We start from the raw sequence: 27,218 nt of genomic DNA on the forward strand, positions 1-27,218 counted from the left end.
GATTGCCTGTGTTAACAGAGCAAGTATAGAGGAGGAAAGCGAAGAAATGATCTGCTGACCTTTATGATTAAATATCTGTATTATTGCCAAATTATTCCTACTTTCTTCCCTTAAGTCAATCGATTCTCATCAATCATCATTGCTGACTTCACCTCATATTGTATTTCTGAGATATCTGTCTTAAAATGTTCTTCATTAGGAAGCTAAACATGATATATTATCACACCATTCCAAAATATTATCTTTGCAAGCAGTTCATCTGAAAAGTTACTGAAAATATAACCACAGATATATTTTAATCAACTCATAAACCTTTTCTTTTACACCCATATTCAAAAACTATCTTATCTTTCTATTCTACGGTTCTGTTATTGTGCAAAGAAATATATTTTTCCATCAGCTTAGCAAATATGAGATAAATCCACTTTACACCAAAGATGTGAGGAGAAAGTAGCATCATAACATTAAGGAGACTTCATTTTAGCTATCCATGCTTGCTCCATTTTACACCTAAGCTTTTCAGAATTCATTATTATCATCGTCTTACACTACAAACACAGCCATCATCATCATCATCATCCTTTTATATAAGGTGATGATAGTTTACAATACATGTTACCTAAGCTGTTCTTATGGTATTCAGCGAGGGTGACCGTGTACATCACATATTGCTTAGTCTAGCTCAGGGTCAGCTTTGATCAAACAGACCTATGGCACGTGAGTAGTGGGCCGGTCGAAAACTGAGTGTGACGTTTGGATCTGTTGTTTCAGACATGCCGTGCCTCAGCATAGGGTGAGCATTATATTGGACACTCCAGAATGTTTTAATTAATCGTATGGGCTCCAGTCTGGACAGTGTGTTCTCACTACTATCCAATGTATTTCTGTATCCCTTAGGTTCTAGCTTTGGCCACAGCGGAAATGCGCAAGGTGCATCCGGTTGAAATAGGATAGTTGCTGTTCGTCTGCTATTAAAATTGAGGACATGTGTATTCCTGCTCAATGCAAGTGGTTAATGAGATTATTTATGGATAAAGACCCCCTACGTTCATGAAGGGCCATGGAGTTGCACCTGAAAAGTTACCTTCCGAGGCACAAGTCTGGTCAAAGTTGTTTATAGAAGACAACAAGTCGCCCATGCATACCAGCCTCCCATCTCCACGCAACCAATGTCATCCAAGAGAAAGGCAAAAGCCGATAGAACTTGGTACCAGTGACGTTGCAGCTCACTTCTACAGACAAGGCAGCGAGCTGGCAGAATCGCTAACACACCGGGCGAAATGCTTAGCGGTATTTCGTCTGCCGTTACGTTTTGAGTTCAAATTCCGCCTAGGTCGAATTTGCCTTTCATCCTTTCGGGGTTGATTAAATAAGTACCAGTTACGCACTGGGGTCGATGTAATCGACTTAATCTCTTTGTCTGTCCTTGTTTGTTCCCTCTGTGTTTAGCCTTCTGTAGGCAATAAAGAAATAAAACTCACTTTTACAGATGAACTGGAGCAACTGATATGATATAAATTGTCTTGCTCGAGAACACAACACACAGCCTGGTCCGGGAATCGAACTCACTACCTCATGATTGTGAACCTAACTCTCTAACCACTGAGCCATGCGCCTTCACATTTATGGATACGTTAGCTGTTTCTATGTATATGTGTTTTTATGTTTGTCTGGGTTGAATGAAAGAGATAAGTTTTATATGTGGAGGTAAAAATTTAGTGCAATACCTATGTGGCTGAGTTTTCAGATGTCATTACTCACGTAAGATTTATTGTGGTTACAAACAGTGACCCTTGTATGCTCATGTGGTATTTCCTTTCTGTTTGATATTTTTGTTTAATTGCTTAAGTAGAGTATGGGTTTGATCTGTATACAGCCTGTGATAATCAGAAATGGTGTTTTGTGCTCTTTATGATATATCGTGTTTATTGTGGAGGGATTGGATTAATCCATGATGAACTAATGTACTGTTCATGTACCACAGTTGTTATTTCTGCCAATTTGAGACAAATGTCTATTTCGTGAGAGCCCCATTTGTTTTACTTTCGTTACTGTGTCTTACAGATGTGCTGTACATATTCACATCTGTTTTATTTAACTCCGAGTAGTCTTGCCTTACGTGTGTGTTATTGAGTGTGATGAAGGATTATAGTTTGTTTTCTAGTGTGGTTGGTGAGATTATTTTGTTTTGGAACCGAGTTTCTATGTGTTTCATGTAGGTTTATAGTAGCGTGATTGTGTCGAGAGAAAAGATGGGTATACGTAAGCCGGAATCTATGTAGGAAGTTGTGTCTGTTGCGAAAATGTAAGACTATTGTGTGGGTATAGGTTGAAAATATTGAAGGAGAAGACATACCCTTGTAGGACATCATTCAGGAAATAGTTTGCGAACTTGAGAGTTCGTTCGTCAGCCTGCTGGGTCATTTCTAAAGAAGGTATTCATTCTTTTGTGTATAAGTATTTTCTAAGTATTATATTCTAGTTCTGAGTTGGTGTTTAATATTAGTTTAAGTCGTCACATTGTAAGACTATATTATATATTTCAAAGATATCTTTCATTCATCTTTACTCACAACTCATAGTCCATTATAGCTACAGTATGTGTGTTAACACTTTAGGCTTTGAATCGATAGTTGTCGGAATCAATTACTATTATATTTTTCCTAATTGACAGTGTAAAAGTTTCATTCAATTGATGTGGTGTAAACATAACACTTTTACTTTTCCCTATATTGTTTTTCATCTAATATTTCGTATTATAGCGACAGAACTGAGAAAAGACACTTGCTGAATTGCTCCTCGTGATAGCAATTCGGATCGTTTGTTATATCCAGGTAGCCTGTAAGGATTTACTCAGCACTGTCATAACTTCAGACAAAATTCAGAGATGAACATGAAAGTGAAGGAACCCTAGGTTCCAATACTCTCAAAGACCACTGATATAAATCTGTAGTGAACGAATAAACATTGGTAATTTTGTGGTTTCACTATTTCGGAATGCTTTGCCGCGGCAACCTCGACGACAGTTCTGCGTCAAGTGAATCATTTCTGTCTCTGCAAAGAAAAATGTCTTACTATCACTTACTATCAGGCCTACACTTTTCGCCACAAACAAGATTCACTGGCTCCAAAATGCTAGAGGGACTTCATGTATTGTTTGTAATTAAGTTATCAGTTTATAATTTAGAGGGTAGGAGCGGCTGTGTGGTAAGTAGCTTGCTAACGAACCACATGGTTCCGGGTTCAGTCCAACTGCGTGGCACCTTGGGCAAGTGTCTTCTACTATAGCCTCGGGCCGACCAAAGCCTTGTGAGTGGATTTGGTAGACGGAAACTGAAAGAAGCTCGTCATATATATGTATATATATATGTGTGTGTGTCTGTGTTTGTCTCCCAACATCGCTTGACAACCGATGGTGGTGTGTTTACATCCCCGTAACTTAGCGGTTCGGCAAGAGAGACCTGATAGAATAAGTACTAGGCTTACAAAGAATAAGTCCTGGGGTCGATTTGCTGGACTAAAGGCGGTGCTCCAGAATGGCCACAGTGAAATGACTGAAACAAGTAAAAGAGTAAAAAGGGTATCCTTAATATCTAGCGAATTAATATTATCTTTCTCTTGTAACAAGTGAAGTGTTGACCCTAGGCTCTGGTAAGCCATTAAATCATGCCGCTACATTGTTAAAGATTTTAATCACGAATTCGAAGCTCTCGATGTTATCCGGGAGCTTTTTATTTATTTATTTATTTCCTTGAGGTATTTCACAATTTAGGGAAAAATGAATTTTTTCGGTGTCTCCTCATTGCTCTTTATCAATTACAAATTATTATAATTATAATTCGAATTATTGATATATTTATTCTCGGCATCTTGAATATCTTCATTTAATAACAGTTACAAGTCTTTGTGTTTGTAATTTTCTCTTTTCCACACTTAATGGCTGGAAATTTTTGTTGGTTCATCTTTAATGTCGTTGGCTGGCTTGTAAATGTATCAGATATGGCCTCGTTGAACGAACAACTGAAACAGTCGAAAAACCGGTCACTTATTCTGAGATGAACCAGAACCAATTATAACCGACTCGAAAGTCAATAACCGATTTATGTAAAGCAATACCCCTTTATACTATCATTCTGTTTCACTAAACTAACTTTATAGTCAGTTTTGAAGATTTTACTGTTATTATAATATATTTCAGCTTGTGTGTTGTGTGTGTTCTTGCAATATTCGATTATGGCAATAAAGATTTGGTAATGCCTGTATTCCTACAACATATAGTTGCAGTATTAAATTTAGCTTTTTTTTACTGTGGAGGCGATTCGCAGGGGAAACTGAAAAAGAAGTTGCTATGAGAAATTCTGTAGTTTGCTTGTCTAGTTATTTTTTGTTCCATAGAAAGTCTTTTGTAAGGATTTTATTGCTCCGTAAAATAACTATATTCTCTAGTTTTGCGTTACATTTGTTCTGTTTAACTGGGTATTATTTAGTTGGGTCGATCTTTTTCATTATTCTCATATCTTCTATAAATAAAGAGGGGGAGCGTTTGTCCCCAAAGCTTTACATGTTTTCCTACTGCTTCAAATCTTCTAGTGAGATCATTCAGCTGCTTTCATTTATTTTCACGAGACTCACGAATATTTAATGTATCATCAATAACTTTTCTTTTCATAATCGATTATGATAGTTAAAAGCTATAATATCATCATCGCCAACATGGTCAACAATCCAACAAAGAGACTTTTACATTGTCTCGGTCTGGGCTAGAAATAACAGCCAGCTCTCCGAGAACACATTGTGGAATAAAATCCTAAATACACCATGTCTTGAAAAGACATGAGTGAGGATCATGTTTGGAATACTTTAATCATAGATCTGCTTGATTATGGCGACCGAGTTAAACAAACACATTAACTAATATATTGTGATTGCAAATTCTATGATGACTGATTGACTGAGAGATATAATGACCATTTTATTTCACAGTACTCTTAGAATGTTCGTTTTTGGTATTCTTTGAGTTCTATATATGAGTAAGATACATAATTTCACTTTCCTAAATTTTACTATCGAAAGCATCGATAACAGGAGTCAGAATGCAAATGCATAGCAAAAATAATAATTCTTAACGTTTTGAATGTTCAATAGAGTTTTGTGTTTTGGTAAAAACACCTTCAGCTAATACATGTAATGAGTGAAGCTTTTACATTACATATTTCCTTAACTTTTGTCTTACAAATCTGAGACATATATATATATATATATATATATATATATATATATATATATATATATAACATCATATATATATGTGTGTGTGTGTGTGTGTGTGTGTGTGTGTGTGTGTGTGTGTGTGTGTGTGTGTGTGTGTGTGTGTGTGTGTGTGTGTGTGTAGGGGAGAAAATTCCCTCCGTGAATCTCGTTATATTTACTTGAGACCAGAGAAAAATGTACTAATTTCAAATATTTTTACAAGGCCAGCAAATTCGAGGGAAGGGCTAAGTCGACTACATCGACCTCAATGTGCAACTGGTACTTATTTTGTCAACGCCAAAAGGATAAAAGATAGAATCTATCTCTGCGGAATTTGAACTCAGAACTCAGAATGTAAAAACGGATAAAATACCGCTAAGAATTTTTCGCGTCGTGCTAACGATTCTGCCAGATCGCAAAAATTATTGCGACCAGTCTTTATACTGTTCTCTGTCACTGAACTTGTATATACAATCCACCCTCCTCAGGCTACATTAGAGAGTATTCTTTAGCCTTTTTAAATAAGTTTTATTATTTCCACTAAACATGGTGGTTATGAAATATTATGTGTAGTGTGTCCCGTTTTAGGTTTAGACATTTTGCTTTCATTTTTATTCAACATGCACGGCAAAAGAATCTAATCGCTGAAACTGATATAGTTGAATCTTATAGATGACAAACAGTATTAACGCTGGAAGATAGATATATCCCAGCATGAACTATTTCTGTTGCTGTTTACCGAGGAACAACACCACTAGTAACCCCTGATTTGCTGTTTTATTGTATAATTTAGATAGAATTAGTATCTAATTCAGGATTTCTAATATAAACTGAAGGTCTCAAATTTGAGAGCTGATTGTATATATGAAACCACAGCAGAGGCCTTTACAAAATACATGATATTCAGCGCATAGATGTTACCAATGACACCACAATTATACACGACTATACACGCATTCCACTTAAAACTTGACCATATGATACATGAACAACAGATACATATGCTCACAAAACTTTCCGTCCCAAAATAACCGTTTGTGAGGTTTCGATGCATCCTGGTGCAAAAACAATACAGTTAACCAAGAAGGCCATAAAATTAATTCCCTTTGCATCGTAAACAATCTATACTAATAAACCCACATAGCTCACCAACCTAAGTAAAATAATTTCTTTCTAGACATCACTTTTTACTCTAGACATCAAACAGAAACACTTTCACTAACTTCAAAACACTTGGGTACAACCATTTCCATCACGAGACAGAATTACAATTCTTATAATTGCCTAATATATAATCAACATCATAGATGATGCATTATATATATATATATTTATATATATATATATATATATATATATATATATATATATATATATCAAAGTAATTGTAGAAGACAGCAAACATCACTCCACATTTCAGCATAAACAAATACAGTTCTACTTACACATAGGGATACACTAACTTAGTAAAAACATAAGGTATTGACTCATACACATCAGAACAGCATCACACACTACATAAACAAATGTCATGATAAAGAAACACAGAAATAACATTCAAAAAGGAACTAAAAATCCACATCAAGTTGCAAAAATAAACAACGCAAAACGAATATCAAAACACTATACGAAGTAATTAAGAGAACCAAAACACTATGTAAAATGAAAGCTTTGCCATCTTTAGCAACGGCCAAACTACATTAAAGCTATATATATTACAAACTTATATTTTCACCATAGTATTACAATAACATCAAGCGACTTGCCCGCACATACTCCGAGAGCAAGCAGTCTTTCTAATCGAATAATTTTCCAGACTGAGTTGCAATAGAAAAGCGCAGTAACTATGAGCTGTGGTTTCGGGTTCAGTCCCACTGCGTGACGCCTTAAGCGACTGTCTTCTACTATAATCGCCAGCCTATCAATTGCCTCGTGAGTGAACTTGGTAGAAATTGTGTGGAATCCCGTCTCATATATGTGTGTATGTGTGTGCGTGCGTGTATTTGTGTACGCATGTGTTTGTGTTTGTCCCATTATCCACTTGACAACTGGTGTTGGTTTGTTTACGTCCCCGTAACAGAACGCAGATCGACAAAAAGGATCGATAAAACTAGTCCCGGTATCAATTCGTTTGACAGAACCCTTCAGTGCAGTGCTGCAGCTTGGCCGCAGTCACGTGACTGAAAGAAGTAAAAACTAAAAGTATACGAAGACGATTTCACTTCATGAATTGTAATAGCAGCGAAATATCCCTTAAAAATCATTAGATATAGGCGCATCATAGCTGTGTGGTAAGAAGCTTGCTTCCCAAACTCATGGTTCCGGGTTTAGTCCCTCTGCGTGACACCTTGGGCAAGTAACTTCTACTATAGCCTCGGGCCGACCAAAGCCTTGTGAGTGGATTTGGTAGACGGAAACTGAAAGAAGCCTGTCGTATGTATGTATGTATTTGTGTGTGTTTGACGCTCTACCATCGCTTGGCAATTGATGCTGGTGTGTTTACACCAAAAAGAGACCGATAGAATAAGTTCTATGCTTACAAAGAATAAGTCCTGGAGTTGATTTGTTCGACTAAAATGCAGTGCTCCAGCATGGCTGCAGTCAAATGACTGAAACAAATGAAAGAATAAAAGAAAACTAACACTAGATAATAATGCTCCTGTGTCTGCTCCTATGGGAGTGAGAAAGTGCATGACTTTGTGAGTTTAAGTATTCGAGTATATGTGTAAGGTTAGTTAGTTGCCCACTTTTCACGGTTTAAAATCAAGAATTTTAAAATTTCATTGAATGAGGTAACAGCTTTTAGCAATTTCCAATCGTGTACCATCTGTATTGTTCTATGGATCATTTTCTGGACTTATGAAATGTGCAACAGCATCAGTAGTAGCAGCAGCAGCAATAGGCTTATTAATCGATTACTTTTTTTAATAAGCGTGTTGTTTTTAATAAGCCTGAACGGCGACTGAAATTCCATATATCGCTGGCATTTCAGGTTTGGATGTATGCTGCTACCGGAGGTTCTCCTACTGAAGAGACGGAGTATGCCGAAATCCCGTGCTCTGACAGTTCCGGTGCCAGTAGCAGACAATTCTCGACTGCCAGGAATATAAATATGTGTGCTTTTATGCACCACGCTTCTCTTTGAGAGGTTCTTACAATATAAATAATGAAGTATTCGCCGCTCTAAGAATATATCCAAGTTGGATATTGAGATTGCCTTTTGATATTGATACTGCTTCTGTCGCTATTATTTGACATACATACATATAAGAATATAAATAATATACATACATATATCTGTTTGTATGTCCAGGTGTAATAAAAATAATTTTACATTAATCTGGATTACTCTCTCTTTTACTCTTTTACTTGTTTCAGTCATTTGACTGCGGCCATGCTGGAGCACTGCATTTAGTCGAGCAAATCGGCCCCAGGATTTATTCTTTGTAAGCCTAGTACTTATTCTATCGGGTTTTTTTTTGCCGAACCGCTAAGTTACGGGGACGTAAACACATTAGCATCTGTTGTCAAGCGATGTTGGGGGGACAAACAGACACAAACACACATATATACATACATATACATATTTACGACGGGTTCTCTCAGTTTCCGTCTACGAAATCCACTCACAAGGCTTTGGTCGGCCCGAGGCTATAGTAGAAGACACTTGCCCAAGGTGCCACGCAGTAGGACTGAACCCGGAACCATGTGGTTGGTAAGCAAGCTACTTACCACACAGCCACTCCTGCGCCTATACTCTATTTTCTTGTAGAATATGATTTTATATTTTTAAACAAGATTATCATTGACAGTAACTTCGAAGTTTCGGCCAGTTAAGCAATCGTCAGACTGCTGACTATAGCTTAACTGATAAGAACTTCGAATTACTGTCAATAATATTCTTGTTTAAGAATTATATACATATATATATATGTATGTGTGTGCGTACATATATAATGTTGGCTATGGCATTATATCAGGAATATGATGTACTTCCTGGAAGTAATTGAATACGGGTAGAATACTTGTGTATTCTGTAATTAAAAGTGGTTATGTCGCATATAATTATATTGCAGTGTTTATTATATCGCTTGGTCACTTGCAGACATGTGTTTACTTCCTAAGTAATGAAGCAGAAAAGAAAATTTTGCTAAATTTGGAGTTTTCCAGCTTTGTAGACTTATAATTTAATGGGGGGAATTAATTAGTGTCTCTGGTTGATGATGAAAATATCATCGTTCATTTATTGATGCGTGTGGGTGTATATGTGTGTGTGTGTCTGTGTGCGTGTGTGTGTGTGTATGCGTGTTATACGTACACAACACACATGTATATATGCATGCATACATACATACATACATACATACATACATACATACATACATACATACATACATACATAAGGCTATCCGCAATAATGTGTGTCAACTCAAGGAGTACAAGCATCAACTCAAGGAATCCTGGTGGAACATTCCCATCAAAACATCTGTCGTGTGTAATCATAACGGGCTAGATATTGTTGCATAAAACAAACAAGGAAATCTATGTACCAGCATAGAGGTCAGCTCTCCAGATAATATGACCATCTCTTTGAAAATTACAGAGAAAGAGGATAACTATGGACCACTGTTTCGAAACCTCCAGCTTCTGTATCCACATCAGAAATTTACATTTATATCAATGGTAATTTGTGCACATTTTTTGTGAGTAAACGCCTAACTGACAGTCTGGATAAGCTTGGATTTTCTGAAAAAGAAATCAACCAGCTGACTTGCACATTACAAATAGAATTCATAGGTGGAACAGTAAAAATATGCAAGACTTTTCTCTTGATTAAAATGTGACATTGTTTTCGTTATATCCATTCTAACGATAGAGCTTTATAATCTTTGTTAGAAACCAGCTCCTTTCTCAGAGGAATACTTAAAAACAGAAAAGAACATGCATACATATGCCGTTTATGCATCATACTTAATGCAATTGTGGAGGCACATGGCCTAGCAGTTAGAGCAGCGGACTCGTGGTTGAGGGATCGCGGGTTCGAATCTCAGATCGAGCGATGTGTGTGTTTATGAACGAAACACCTAAGTTCCACGCGACTCCTGCAGAAGGTAATGGCGAACCTATGCTGACTCTTTCACCACAACTTTCTGTCACTCTTTTCTCCTGCATCGAGCAGCTCACCTGCGACGGTCCGGCGTCCCGTCCAGGTGGGGAACCTATACGCCAATGAAACCGTGAAACTGGCCCTTATGAGCCAGGCATGGCTCGCGAAGGAAGACATAACAATAACAATAATTTAAGGTAAGTAGGTAGCGAAAAGCATACTTACAGTGATATTCGTCCGAAGATATCTCTTACGGACGTGACGTGTTGTGTTTACAATCACAATGCATATCGGAGATAGACGAAAATCAATCCAGCCCTGACAAATGACCATGCTCGTTGGGCGTTGCCAACCGCATGTTCAGACGAAATCTGTCCCCACTGATATAGTAAAATAGTGATTGTGCATTCACTGAGAGGGGTAATCTGTATATCTTGGCTTTCCTTGATATCGTAATAAATTACTAAAAGAGTTGGTGGCAAGAAGAGAATCCGGCCATGAAATTCTGCCTCAGAAGGTATAAGGCTAACTCCAACTTCAACAGGGCTAACAACCTTGAAACGGTTGATTATATATATATATATATATATATATATATATATATATATATATATATATATATATATATATAATGTTCGCAGAAAACCTCAGTACAACAAAGAATAAATAAAGAGGCAACTTTCATCAATAAATATCTTTCCACAACTCAATATGAACACATAACTTAATACAGAACACTACTAACCTTTCAATTAATACCACCCACACATCCCATACACCATTCACATTACAGATCTATATCTACCCTAGTTGCACCAAATCCAGAACTACTTACCTCCCTTACACATAATCTTTTTACTCAGGAACTAGTAGACCCGACAGCGTTCGATAATCGGTGTGCATTCAAAGCAGTGATCAGTAATTTTACGAAATCGGTATGCTTTTGAATCTCTTTAACAATTCACAATAATGACTTTTATTACTACCTCAGTTCATCTAATTGTATATATCTATCGTTACTTTAAATAAAAAGCCTTTACTTTTTTTATTTCCAAAGTGCATTTTCGCTTATTTTCCTTCTTACTTTCCCCCTTACATTCCTACGTGTAGATTCTGTTTTCGTTTTTTAACATATTTCTATTATATATATATATATATATATATATATATATATATATATATATATACATATTATATATATATATATATATATATATATATATGTGCGTGTGTGTGTACGTAGGTACGTATGTATATATGTATGTGTGTGTGTGTGTGTGTGTGTTAATAAATACATATATACCTTCATACATATATCGATAGATTGATAGGTAGATAGTTAGATAGACAGATAGATAGATAGATAGATAGATAGATAGATAGATAGATAGATAGATAGATAGATAGATGTATATGTCTTAGGTGAAGAGTAAAAGTGACAATACCGACATAATAGGACCGATGTATTCATAACTATTATTAGAGACTTCTAACTAACAATAGAGACTCAGCGGGGACTCCTTTTTCGCCTTCTAAAAAAGTACAGAACGCTACAGCTTCTTATGAATAATGAGAAATGTTAGTACAAATATAACTAAATTTACTTAATGATACAACGTTGGCCATACAGACTCAATAATTATAAATTCTCTTTGTCTCTTACTCACACACACACTCACATACCACACACACTCACATACCACACACACACACACACACACATATATATTTTCATACATGGCGGCTTCCTCAGTTTTTACTCTCTATTTTCATTCTCAAGGTATAGGTCGGCTTAAGATGATAATATCAGACACTTGCCCAAGATATCAGCAATAAATGAAGCGAACATCTCATCCTTGCGCCAACACGTGTGTGTGTGTGTGTGTGTGTGTGTGTGTGCGTGTCTGTGTGTGAGTGTATATAGAAAGTTTTGTAGAAGTATTTACATCTATATTACCGCGTAAAAGGTATATAACTGAACAACAAACAATTTTGATGCGTTAGCACATTACTTAGGTAAGTTACAGCCAGCTAGCTTCAGGTGTTAATGTTTTCTCTTGATACTATGACAATAGTTTAAGTTGTATTCATTACATAAACAATACAACACTAAATAATAAGCACCATTCAATAGAAAGATCTACCGATTAGTGGGTATTTGCAACGAGGACATCTGTAAATGGCGAGTATTCTGTAAGCTCCTACATTTAATCTTGCCGTAAACAAGCATAATATTTCGTAAGAAGGAATGAAATCAGACCCGGCGTACCATCGTCATAACCATTTGACCGCTAGAAGCGTGGCTGCTTAACCAATGAAATTACTAGGCAAATTTTCCGAAAATAACATTTGCATCTTAAACTTATGAAGAACGAATGTAATCTAAGACACATTTTTCTTGGAAACAAGCTAGAATGTCATGGCCTAAAAGTGTATGATCAGACATTCGTCCAATCAGGGCTGACATGGAGTCAGATATACCAAAAGACTAATTAAGCAGCAATTTGTGCCAATAGTAGAAAACCTGTCTTGTTGCTTTTGTAGCAGTTTCTTGAAAGTTAGGGCTCGTGCCCTGTAAGTATTAATTATATACAGAGTTTCATTAAATCATTGAAATCCATATCAAATCAAAAGAATTCGTAATGTAAAATTCTGTTATTAATCAGAAATTTTAACTAATTATAAAATGAGGTGGTTCAAAGGAACGAGACTGAATGGTAAAGCTTTTTTTTTTTTTTTTTTTTTTAATTGGTCAATTTGGAACTGAAACTTTAGTGATTGTGTCAAAATTTGAACCGAATACGTAGTCAAATTTACAGAATTTTCATCAGAGTTTTACTTGTCAAGAAATAGTAAGTTAGTGTACATTCAATAATATTTATTTTACTTGACAAGTTAGACAGATATCCAGTATTGAATGATTAATTTAATCATTTAAACCAAAGAAACGATTTCTTTTCGTTACCCCAATGTCTTACAAAATAATATAATCCGAGAGAGATTCGTAAACAAAACTCAATCTGTTCTTTTTAATAATAAATCGAATTATCTCTACAGGCACTGCTTTTAATTAAAGAGCATAGTATGGACAAAAAATAAAATTGATGTTTTCCTAGCCTTTTCACCAGCTAATCGATTTTTTGTTATCGTTTTCTGTTTTACGTGTGCAAATTGAGTTCACTCGTATCTTTTACTATCCACTCTTTGTGGTGCACTGCATTATAAGAATGGAGATTATTCGTGCTTTCTGCGACGTTCATTCTCTCCATTCACAAAGAACTAAAAAAAAGCTAAGAACAACTTACAAAGAATTTAATATGATTTTAAGGACATAAATAAAGCTTTATATATATATATATATATATATATATATATATATATATTATTATTTTGCCTTCTTGTATAATTATGTTATAATAGAAAATAATATTTCAGAACATTTTGTTTAGTTTTATTATTTCTTCATTTCTTGTCTTAGTTTTAATACTTTGCAGATGGTGTGAGTTAACTAATTTACCGAAGTATTACCCGTTGTAGTAATGGTGAATGAGACGGACACAATACATAGTCTGTCTATACGTTATTGCTTAACAGTCAACCAGGGCAAACACACACATATATATATATATATATGAGAGTTCAAAATTCAAGTGAATGAGGTACTTAAATAGTAAAGCACCAAGTTCGAGTCAAAGAAATAGCAATCGTGTACCAAACAAAATTAGAGAGACACATACGTACAAACCGAGGTACAGACGGATTAATATTCCAGTTGCATACACGATCACAAGCGCCTGACTGAATATACCACGAGTCTCAGTGCTGTACTTAGAAACGCACACTGCTCCTATTGTACTGCGCTTAATAGACTTCAGATCCACGCTAAACGTACGTTCCGAGTAAGGTGAATAATAAACAAAAAACCTTAATAGTTAATTAAGTAATTAAACAACGGGGAGAATTCATGAATAAAACACTCATGCCTCCGTATGTGTATAGGGTTAAAGAGTGTGTATGTTATTTGAAGACAGATTTATGTTTATAAAAGAAAAGAATAGATATATAATAACTTTATTTATCAAAAAATGCTATGAGGATAAAAATAAACCTTTTTTCTATAATGTTATTCAATAGAGCCACCTTCAGCTTCAACAATTGCTTCTATATGAGCTCTAAATCATCTCCATGCTCAAATCAAGTGATCCCTGGTTAATTTTGGACATTACTCTTACTATAGCAGCTTTCAAAGAATCTTTGGTGTTATGGGCGTGTTCATTGACCTCTCTCTCAACAGCGCACCCATATAATAATCCAATGGATTGAGATCTGGGGAATTAGGAGGCCAAATGTTAGGGGTTATGTGATCATGAAAATTTTCAGCCATCCATTCTTGTGTCACTAGAGCCATGTGTGATAGTGCAGAGTCTTACTGAAACATATATGGCATTCCATTGCATACACTGTCTATCTAGGACTTAACAATTATTTCCAAGGCCACAATGTAGGTGGCAGAGTAAACTCTAAGACCTTGTGGAAAGAAGTAAGGAGGCATCACATGTCCTTTATTGCTGACAACCCCTAAAACCATGACAGTTGTAGGAAATGTTGTATGCATAACACTTGGAACTTCAGAAGGGTCTGCACATAACCAACTGTCATTTCTTCTGTTAACTTTTTGATCCTGGTCGAAATGTTTCTCGTTTGAGAAAAACCAAATCAAATCTTCTGCTGGATTTTTTCAGTTTGTTTATAAACCTTTTAGAACTGATGTAGTAATTTTCTTTTGCTTTTTCTGACGAATTGACCTTTCCTCATCATGTAAGACTTATCTTATATCATATAAGACTTATGTCTTCGTTGACAATATTTCTAACTGTTCCTTCTTCTGACACATGGAGATTTTTTGCAATTGACTTCCTGGACTTTCTGGGATTGTTGTAATCAACGATCTGTTGAACTTGCTGGATAAATTCATGTGTTCTAATCATTTCAGAACGTTTAGAGTGCTTTTTATTCTTTGGTACTGGTGATACCTTTCCATCTTCAGTCTCTAACTTCTTACAAACTTCGTAGACGAAAGATCTGGCAGATTTAAAAATCCAGATATTTCTAAATCGCTATGATCAGCCTTTATAACCACAGTAACAGCATGCCTCTTCATTTCTTGAGTAAGCTAAGGGTCTTCCATTATTATTTTCTGAAACAAAGATTATACAAAGTTAGCAAAAAATGCAGCAATGATCAAAATACCTCAAATACCTTACGCACCCTGTATACACACCCACACAGACACACACAATACATACATATATTCTCTCATTTTACTCTTTACTCTTTTACTTGTTTCAGTCATTTGACTGCGGCCATGCTGGAGCACCACCTTTAGTCGAGCAAATCGACCCCAGGACTTATTCTTTGTAAGCCTAGTACTTATTCTATCGTTCTCTTTGCCGAACCGCTAAGTTACGGGGACGTAAACACTCCAGCATCAGTTGTCAAGCGATTTGGGGGGGACAAACACAGACACACAAACATATACATACATATATATATACATATACACGACGGGTTTCTTTCAGTTTCCGTCTACCAAATCCATTTACAAGGCTTTGGTCGGCCGAAACTTCGAAATCACCAAAATGGAGACGAGTACCAGCGTTCCGAAGAGGCAGGCTTGATAAATGTTAAGCGATCCTTCTTTATATGAGAGCATTGGCAGCCCCTTGTTAACCCACAAATAAGGTATATTTATCCACCAATGCCATATTGAGCACTCATTCTTACTGTTTGATATTAGCATATATACATGGTGTGTGTGTGTGTGAGAGAGAGAGAGAGAGAGAGAGAGAGAGAGAGGGAGAGAGAGAGATAGTGTGTGTGTTTGTATATAGATAGATAGATAGATAGATAGATAGATAGATAGATAGATAGATAGATGTATGAAACTTATATAGACATTACGTTTCTCTCTCTCTCTGTCAGACGAAGTAAGTCTCAAAGTGTGTTATTCCTTTTCTCCGCTACAATAAACAAAATTATCCAAAGCAACGAAAGAAGATACCAAATACATAGTATATCGAAAGAGATTTCAAAATATATTTAAAATATCTAAAAATAGTTCATGTGACTGTCACTGTTGGTAAAATTTAGCTAAAAAAAAAAGGAAGTCACACGTCAGAGCGACTTATAACTATACTAATCCTTTGAAATCTGGTAGTGACCTGGAAGCTGTGACATAAAAAGCTAAAGAAGTGAAGAAACGACATATCATATACATCCATACACATACACACACACTCTCACTCACAAACATACATAGTCATAAATGAATGCATGCATCGGTATATGTGCCTATATGTGTGTGAGCATGAGTTCCTGTTTTAGTTTTCTCCACGAAAGAATTAGCTTTTGTATACAATTTGCATCATTTTAAAATAAAGTTAAATTAAATAGACAGTCCAACAAAACCAGTGTCACGCGTTTTATTCCATTATTGTATATTCGATATTTTGAGTGTGTTCAGTAATGCGGTTTCTGATAATGTATTGTCTTACATTGATCTATTCACATGCCATAATGTATTCTTCAAAATTTTCATTTTTCTTCTTTTGCAGTTAACTGAACTGGAGGAAGAATTCATTTACGCTGCAGAATTCGGAGACATTCCTACGGTGCAAAGAATCCTTCAGGATAATACAAACTTTAATATCGACTATAATGACATTCTGGGTCGCACACCGCTTCGTCTGGCAGTCGGCAATGAGCATCTAGAGGTAAGGTTTACTTTATGCGTCCATTCTATGTTTAAAGAAGCAAACTTATAGTGGATAAACCATACATATGGTTAGGTAATTGGGATATATATATATATATATATATATATATATATATATATATATATATATATAATCAATTTACAGAAGCTAGTCCATGTAAATCCACATGTACGTAAGTTGATTGACTTAACCATTTTTGCCTTCATTTAATTTCTGTAGTAATTACCAGCGATTTAATAACGGGTTTTGGCTGTTATTTCAAGCAGGTAGACATACTTAGTATGTCCTTTGATTAATTATATATATATATATATATTGCTGTATTTGGGGATGGTTTGAACGTCTTTCCTTACTAACGATCAGCCATTTTGTATTTTGTATACAAAATATAAAATGGCTGATTGTTAGTAAGGAAAGACACACAAATAAGAAAGAAGAAAGCAAAGGACCACTGATGAGGTCACAGAAGTGTGATGAAAGAACTCTGGCCGAAATACGATTAATGTAAAACAAAGCTGAATCAAATTAACACCAAATATATAGTGCCATATATATATATAACCATCCTCATATACAATAATATCTGTTTCAACACACGATTTCACATCAAGAATCTTGCAAAACGAATATATATATATATATATATATATATATATATATATATATATTGTGGCATCAGGATCAGACCCACGGTGCAGCACCTTGAGAAAATTTCTTCTATATAACTGCGGGTAGACCAATGCTTTGTGAGTAAATTTAATAAATGGAAACTGTGTAGAAGCCTGTTATATAGTATGTCTGTGTATTTTTGTGTTTGTTCCTCTTAACGCCTGTCAATCTGTGTTGGTTTGTTTAGGCCTCCGGCAAAAAGAATCAGACATCAGAGATACCAGACTTAGAAATAATTACTGAGGTTGATGTGTTTGCCTAAAAGCTTTCCAATGCGGTGCCCCAGCATGGTCAGAGTTCAATGACTGAAACATGTAAAAGATAAAAGCTGCTTGATAATTGTCTGAAGCGAACTAAGATAAATTTAATTATTGCAATGTGGTAATATATGAGATTCTTCAACTTAGAATTCTGCTTTTATGTTAATATGCCATACGAGAAAGAACGGTCTGGTTTTTCAGAACTGACTGGTCGTCTGAAGGAGAAAACCAAAATGGTGCTTCCTGACATCTCAAATGAAATCTTCCAAGATGTCTATCAATCATTATAAATTACTGGAACATTGTTCTACAAGCACACCCATAAACACCTGATAACATAAACTGACAAAGAACTCAGTACAGACGAAGGCTCTAAATATTTTATTCAAACGAAATGCAGAGTCACTATGACAGCCATCGAGCTGCTGCCAGCGAAACATCAGAGTCATTTGAATTTTTGTATCTCTATTGATTGATTGATTGATATAGGTGTTGATATTAAAAGCGGACAACAATAAAAAAGAAAAACGGATTTTCACGATAACTTACTTTCATACAAAGATAGTGGTAATTGGTGAAGACAAGAGAGAAGCCTGTTCCTGTTATAGGAGCAGGCATAACCGTGTAGTAAGAAGTTTCCTTCCAACCAGATGGTTTTAGCTTCAGTTCCATTGTGTGGCACTTTAGGCAAGTATTTTATACTATAACCTCGGGCCCACCAAAGCCTTGTGAGTGGATTTGGTAGACGGAAACTGAAAGACACCCATGGTATTTATGCGTGTGTGTGTGTGTGTGTGTGTGTCCACCACCATTTGACAACCGGTGTTGGTTTGTTTACGTGCTCGTAACTTAGCGGTTCAGCAAGAAAAGACTGATAGAATAAGTACTGGGCTTAAAAAAGAAAAAGTACTGTAATCAATTCGTTCAACTAAAATCCTTCAAGGCGGTGCCCCAGCGTGACCGCAGTTTAATGACTGAAACAAGTAAAAGATAAAAGATAAAGCAGATGTATTAGCGACGCCATTGTAGACGGCGTGTATCATGAGAGTTTGCTGTCAACAGAACATTACCGATCTCTGAGAAAATGTTTGTTTCTTTGGACAAAACGAATGTTTGTTTCTTTGGACAAAACGAATATTTTTTTATACGTGTTAGAGTAAACGATTATTATTGATTTCTTATTGTGTTAAACTAGAATCCTTGGAATGCTAGGTTGATTGTTTAGTAATTAGGTTTTAGATGTTCAGACTGGTTTTCTTCAATAGCAGCGGAACATAGCATATGGTTTTATACATGCATTTTACAGAATAACTGGGTAACGTTTAATATTTGGAGTAGTGTTTATTCTCATTTAAACTATCTGCGTTTCTAAGATATGTACGTATAGGTGTAGGAGTGGCTGTGTGGTAAGTAGCTTGCTTACCAACCACATGGTTTCGGGTTCAGTCCCACTGCGTGGCGCCTTGGGCAAGTGTCTTTTACTATAGCCTCGGGCCGACGGAAACTGAAAGAAGCCCGTGGTATATATGTATATATATATATGTATATATATATATGTATGTGTGTTTGTCCCCCCTCACCGCCAACATCGCTTGACAACCGATGCTGGTGTGTTAACGTCCCCGTAACTTAGCGGTTCGGCAAAAGAGGCCGATAGAACAAGTGCTAGACTTACAAAAGATAAGTCCTGGGGTCGATTTGCTCGACTAAAGGCGGTGCTCCAGCATGGCCACAGTCAAATGACTGAAACAAGTGAAAGAGCATTCTCGCAAATCTTTAGTAACCTTGACATCGCTCGGAGAAACGCCATTGTACTTCTTCAGTGCACCGAGCTGGCAGAATCGTAAGGACACCAGACAAAATAAGCTTCACGGTATTTCTTCCGGTTTTACGCTCAAAGTTCAAATTCTGCCGAAGTCGTCTTCACCTTTCATCCTTTCGCGAACGATAAAATAAGTAACAGTTGAGCACAGGGGTCGATATAATAGACAATGATCCTCCCCTAAAATTTCAGGTTTTGTACCTATAGTAGAAAGTATTATACTAATTCAAAAATTATCCGTCCTTTTCTTTAAAATCCTCCATCTTCCCTTATCATCGTGTTACGTACCTTCCTAACCCGTTTCCTACAAATAAAGGTCACCCCGTTTCAAACGCTCATACCATATACCGCCTTAGCTTCTGTCTTAACAGACTCTCATCTGGTTCCTGTTGCATATATTATCGCACCAGACTCTTCTGTCAGACAGGTTTTCTGTATTTTTGACGAGTTTATTCACACAGGTTTATAGTAAATCATCTAACAATTACCTTTGACAGCATTACTAACACAATTAATTTGTTCCTTATTTCTTTATTGCCCACAAGGGGCTAAACATAGAGAGGACAAACAAGGACAGACAAAGGGATTAAGTCGATTACATCGACCCCAGTGCGTAACTGGTACTTAATTTATCGACATCTAAAAAATGAAAGGCAAAGTGGACCTCGGCGGAATTCGAACTAAGAATGTAACGGCAGACGAAATACCACTAAGCATTTCGCCCGGCGTGCTAACATTTCTACCAGCTCTCCGCCTAACACAATAAGTTTGTTCCTGCTCATCTAAGGTATTACATAGAGAGAGAGAGAGAGAGAGAGAGAGAGAGAGAGAGAGAGAGAGGTAGGTAGGTAGATGGACGGGTGGACAGATAGCATTTTATGATTTTGCTAACGCAGAGCGGTACAAATAACCAATTGTTAAAACTCAATATACATCTGCTCTAGAGTAGAGCGTTAGCCGAATGCAAAGCATAATATTTGTTAATAAATGACAAAAGAACAGGAGCTACGTAATCGGTTTCATTAGCTTACAGTTGTTTCTACTATTAAAAGCAGTGCTCTCAGAACTGAGTGGTTGTCTATGAGCCACTAATTTTAGTAGATTCCTCGGGGGTCATTAAAATAATGCGCGTGTACACTCTCAGTCAACGGAAAACTTACAATAAACTTTACTCTACTCTCATTAAAGAGTCTCCAAATCAGTAACCATTCCGTTATTATTTGAAACTATCTTTTCAAATAATTCCTATTTAACATTTATATGATATACGCGTGCGCGAGAATGTGTGCGTGTGCGTATATGTCTATGTGTAAGGGTGCTGACAACTTCAATAATTCTTTCATCATATTCGATCTTAGAACAATAGTGTTAGTATGCACAAAATAGCGAGTTTTCATAATCTTACGTAAGTTGTTGCTGGCACTCCGTCGCTTCCAACGACGAGGATTCCAGTTGATCCGATCAACGGAACAGCCTGCTCGTGAAATTAACGTTCAAGTGGCTGAGCACTCCAGAGACACGTGTACCCTTAACGTAGTTCTCGGGGGTATTCAGCGTGACAGAGTGTGACAAGTTTGGCCCTTTGAATTACAGGCACAACAGAAACAGGAAGTAAGAGTGAGAGAAAGTTGTAGTGAAAGAGTACAGCAGGGTTCGCCACCATCCCCTGCCGGAGCCTCGTGGAGCTTTAGGTGTTTTCGCTCAATAAACACTCACAGCGCCCGGTCTGGGAATCGAAACCGCAATCCTATGACCGCGAGTCCGCTGTCCTAACCGCTGGGCCATTACGCCTCCACTCTTACGTAAGTAAACTACATGAAAAATACAGGGAAATACGGAAAATACTGGAATACGATTCTAGACTCCGTTGCAATTTGTGCTAAAGTGAGAAGATGCATATCCTGCAACTAGGTTCTAATGATTTGAATCTGAGATCAGAACTTCTCACATAATGCAGACAGACACTAAAATAGCTTTTGGTCTTTTATAAATCACCTTAATGCATGTTCTGAGCGTTGATTGGATATTGATTCTGTAAGACAGCATCATTTTTTAAAGCTTTTCTAACCTTTTTTGAGGAGCTTCCGTGTATGCAATGTACATGACATATATTTATACATAGTGTGCATATGTGTGTGGTATGTGTATCTGTATTTCTATGCATGAGCATTCTCGTGCAAGAGAGCCTACATGTACGTCAATACGTACGCACATGTACATGCAAATATATATATATATATATATATATATATATATATATATAAGTAAATAGATATCTTTATATTACATATACTTCTTCCTGATTTTTCTCCTTTCCTTTCTTTCTGCTATTATTTATCTTTTAGAGTCTTTCCTTCTTCCTAATCTCCACTTCATATATAGCATGCCTGCATTTCCGATTTTTCGCATTGCTCAATGCTTTTAATGAAATATGGCTTTTTTGCAATCGAACCAACTTTTATTTTATTGTTCTCCTTTTAACATACTCATATTCTGTAGCTATGTATATATTGCGCACGTGCTCACATTACTGCATGTTTTTCCGTGTATCTATACCCGTCTCTGCACAAATATATATATATAATGTATGTGTGTATACATAAATATATATGCATGTATATATAATGTATGTGTATACATACATATGTATGCATATATATATGTATATAATGGTTTGTGTGTATACATACATATGTATGTATATATATATATATAATAGTATATGTGTATACATACATATGTATATATATATGCATGCATCTGTATGTGTATATGGGTGTTCAAATATTAATGTGTGTCTTTCTATGCATCTTGATGTATGCGTACATGTGTGTCAACATAAATTTACTTTTGTGTATGCATATATATTCACATGCACACACACACACACACACGCACATACATATGAGAGCGAATGATTGACTATGTGTGCATGAAACGGCGTTATACATACATGGTTTTCTCCCTTGAAACATATTCAAGGCACACTTTATGTAAATTTTATTGCTTATGATTCAAAGTCGTGGAGGTTACATTGGCGTTTTGTATTATTTATAAGTGATCTTTTTTTTGTATTTTTTTTTTTTGTAGCTGTATTCCATTCTTGTGCAGCAGAAGACACTTAGAAACTCGGTTTCACCCCATCCCACTTTATTTATGCTTATCTCATCAGAATCGAATGAATGTTAGGGAATGTTTAACATCCAATCGCATTCAAAATTATAAATATGCTTATTTTGTTTTACTCTTCTGAATATTGGATGCGAGAAACTTAGTGTAAGGATTAGTAAAGTTTTCAGTTTCTAGTAAAACAAATTATGTAACATGTGTTTCGACAATACCCTTACCCTCTTGTTTTCACTCATATTTGTGTTGAATGCTATATATCTAGCGCCATGACTGACCGCTAACTCCACAAGTTTTTTTTATTCTCTCTTTGGTTTATTTCCTCGTGTTCCTTCCTGCTGAAGAGCGTAGGCTCGAAACGTAAAAGACTTTCTCACCTTCCTGAGCGTTAAACTAATACACCTGCTTGTTGTTTATACACCTGTTTTCGTCTTTTGTTTTTCTGTAAATTTCAACTATATATATATATATATATATATATATATATATATATATATATATATATATATACGCATATATATACGCAGACACACACACACACACACACATATATATATATATACATACATATATATATATATATATATATATATATATATATATATATATATATATATATATATACATATATCTGTAAAAATATGTGACTTATTCGGTAGCCATGATAAAACTCCGAATAAGTGGGTACCGAATAAATGTCACATATTTGTACAGATAAATTCCTCTATTTACATAATATCGAGGTCTCTTTCTTTTGTTGTCCTTTCTATCAATATATATATATATATATATATGTATATATATGCACACACATACACACACACACACACAAAGGGAGGGAAAGAGAGAGCGATTTACCTAGATAATTGATTTGATAGATTAATAGTACCTTATAGTCAATATATGCGAATTGGATTTATTTGAAGAGTGCAATAAAATACATGCATATAAAATAAGCAACTCTAAGCTTATTTACAATTTATTCACACACGACCTCTTAGAAATCTAGTGATCTGATACACACACACATGCGTATATCTATGTTTCTCTATGTCTGTGTCTATATATATATAAAGAAAGAAATAAAATGCACACAGTTTACATAGTTTTAATATATTTTTTTGATATATTTTATAATTGAAAGAGCATTGTGTTTGTCGATAGGTTTCGCTTTCGCTAATCATGACATTGAAATTATTGGAATTTCGTATTTTCTTAAGAAGATTTTAATCCATATTGTGTGTGGGGAAGTTAGTGAATGAATGAAAAACCAAATAGAACAATCTAAGGGGAGATAATTGGTGATCGTTTTATCTTTTATTTTTTTATATATTTTTTTTTTTTGCATTATAACTCAGCACGTGGGAATAATCAAAATTCTCCTCTTCCCTTTTTCTTACTCTGTGTGTGTGCGCGTGTGTGTGTTCGAACTTTGACTCATCGCTTCTTGCAAGCGCTAGTTACATCATATTATTAAAAGAAACACTTTACTTTTGAAACCAGAGCACCACTGGAAGAGATAGCGATCAAAATGAAGTGTCACTAAAAATACAAACGTTGCATTTAACGATGATTTGTTGTGTGTGTGCAATGGTATTTAGATATATATCTGTTATGATGGTAATTCTAAATCACTATTTTTAAGTCACTCGTCTCTATATAAAGAACAAAAAACAAAACGCAACAATCAAGCGATGTCATTTTTCAAGATGATCCTACTTGAACATCACTTGACACTTACGACGTACACAACTCTATTACCCTTCGTATTCTTGCAGTTTATTGTTACTCTCTTGAAATTCCTCTGCAAATTTGACTTTTTGTTACATCTTGAGAACTGGAAGGGTTTGACATTTACTTGAAAAGTATTTGATCCATAAATTCGGACTTTAGTTTATATTATGGGCGTGTCTGTCATGAGTGTCTTTTTTCTTCTTCTGTGTATTCGCATATATTATATGCTTACCCATATATACACACTCGTTGCATATGTGTATGTACGTGTGTATATATATATAAATGTGTGTGTATGTATGCATGTACGTATGCATATATACTCTTACTCTTTTACTTGTTTCAGTCATTTGACTGCGGCCATGCTGGAGCTCCGCCTTTAGTCGAGGAAATCGACCTCAGGACTTATATGTATATATATACGCGCACATACATACATACATAGATACATACATACATACATAGCCAGACTGACATAAATGCAACAAGAAATAATGTATTGTAATGCTAGGCTAGTTATTTCTGATCACGAATAATACGTCATTTAAAGACGCACCAGTTGATATTATTCAATACTACAGAATTCTATGATCTTAAAGATCTTCAAGACATTTTATATTTTCAACTCCAAAATAAATAAAAACGCTTAAATAATTAACGAAATAATTTAACATTTATCCCAAAGATACGCGTCATGTCCCAATGTGTCTTTAGTACATTCTACGATAGTATGGGCGGTATTCATTTTGATATTCTGCGGGAGCTTATGCAGGGACGTAAATGTAGGAGAATAAAAAACAGCTTCAGCTGATTACAGTTTTGCAGATGAACGAATGGCAGAAGTTTTTAGTGCCGTGATTAGGAACTAAGATACAAAAGGCGATAACGAGAAGAGATGTCGATACATCTAGCTGGTTTGAACAGGAGAAATCCGGAAATAAATTACAGTTATGACATTAGAGAAGTGTATATATACATATATATATATATATATATATATATATATATATATATATATATATAGTGACTTCAAAAAAGAAAAAAGAAAAACGACAAAAAAACAACAAAAAACAACAGCGCGACGACGTGATACAGATATTGTGTTACTGGATGCTCAGGAAAGGAAAGAAAGAGAATTTGACGTTTCGAGCGGAGCTCTTCGTCGGAAACATAGGAAAGTCCAAAAAAGGGAAGACGGAGGAAGAAAAGATCACCAACGATATACACGAGGTTACGTTGTGATATATATATATATATATTGGTTCGAAGGAGAACGGTGTGGAATGAAAAGAATGTAAAGATGATAATAGTAAAGGAAATGGTTACAGTTTGTTGGTTTGAAAGGGAGTATTTCTAAGTTTATTATTTTATGGAAGCTGAACTATTTATAGTAACAGAAGTGAGGGAATGCCTGCTGCAATGGCTGATTAGTAAATATAGCTCCTTGGATTGCCTACGTTTTTCAATGAGACAAAATGCTTATGTGTTTATGGGGGCCTTCCAACTTTTCAGCAATGCTAAAATGTGGTCTGTGCTTGTGTTTCATAGAATGAAGGATCCTCTGAAGTTTTTAGGAGAGCAAAAACTGCAAAGCTAAACATGATACTTAATAGAGTGAGGCAAAAATGAGGTTTGATTAAATGAAATTACACACGCAATGAGAAGAGAAATATTATTAGTGTTCATGTTAACTTTTATTAAGTGGGACAAAGAAAAGAACTCTGAAATTTACAATGAATAAAAATTAGACTGAGATGTGATGGTTAGTGAGTCAGGCCTTCGATAATTAATGTTACAACTGTTGACATCTTTCTCTTTTATTTGGCCTCTTTAATATAACTTCTAGATAAAATACTATATTCTCTCAAAATCATTCAAATTTGAGAAAATATATTTTGTGCGAAAAATTTTCCCCGGTCAGAATATACTGTCTTTAAGAAACGTACATACATACATTCATACATACATACACACATACGTACATATATACATGCATATATGTGTGTATACATACACACATTCATGCATACATACATATACATATATACATGCATCTATACATACATATACATATATACATGCATCTGTACATACATATACATATATACATGCATCTGTACATACATATACATATATACATGCATCTGTACATACATATACATATATACATGCATCTGTACATTCATGTACATATATATATATATATAGATATATATATATATACATATATATATATATATATATATATATACATATATATATATACATATATATATATATATATACATATATATATATATATATACATATATATATATACATATATATATATATACATATATATATATATACAATATATATATATATATCATATAGATATATACATATAATATAAGTATATATATATTATATATGTATTACTATATATATATGTATATATATATATATATATTTGTATATATATTAATATATAT

The 27,218-nt window shown here is 35.1% G+C and overlaps 1 protein-coding gene across 3 annotated transcripts in view; it reads left to right on the forward strand.

Annotated features, from left to right (window-relative positions):
- Positions 1–27,218, forward strand: part of LOC106878508 (short transient receptor potential channel 7) — a 651,584-nt gene that overhangs the window by 521,562 nt on the left and 102,804 nt on the right. For all 3 annotated transcript variants that reach the window (XM_089348483.1, XM_089348479.1, XM_089348484.1), the window contains exon 3: positions 16,972–17,130. In XM_089348483.1, the coding sequence (XP_089204609.1) occupies positions 16,972–17,130 (159 nt within the window). The remainder of the gene's footprint in view (positions 1–16,971; positions 17,131–27,218) is intronic.

Source organism: Octopus bimaculoides, chromosome 1 (assembly GCF_046866305.1).
Source record: "Octopus bimaculoides isolate indiv1 chromosome 1, ASM4686630v1, whole genome shotgun sequence".
NCBI classification, from domain to species: domain Eukaryota; kingdom Metazoa; phylum Mollusca; class Cephalopoda; order Octopoda; family Octopodidae; genus Octopus; species Octopus bimaculoides.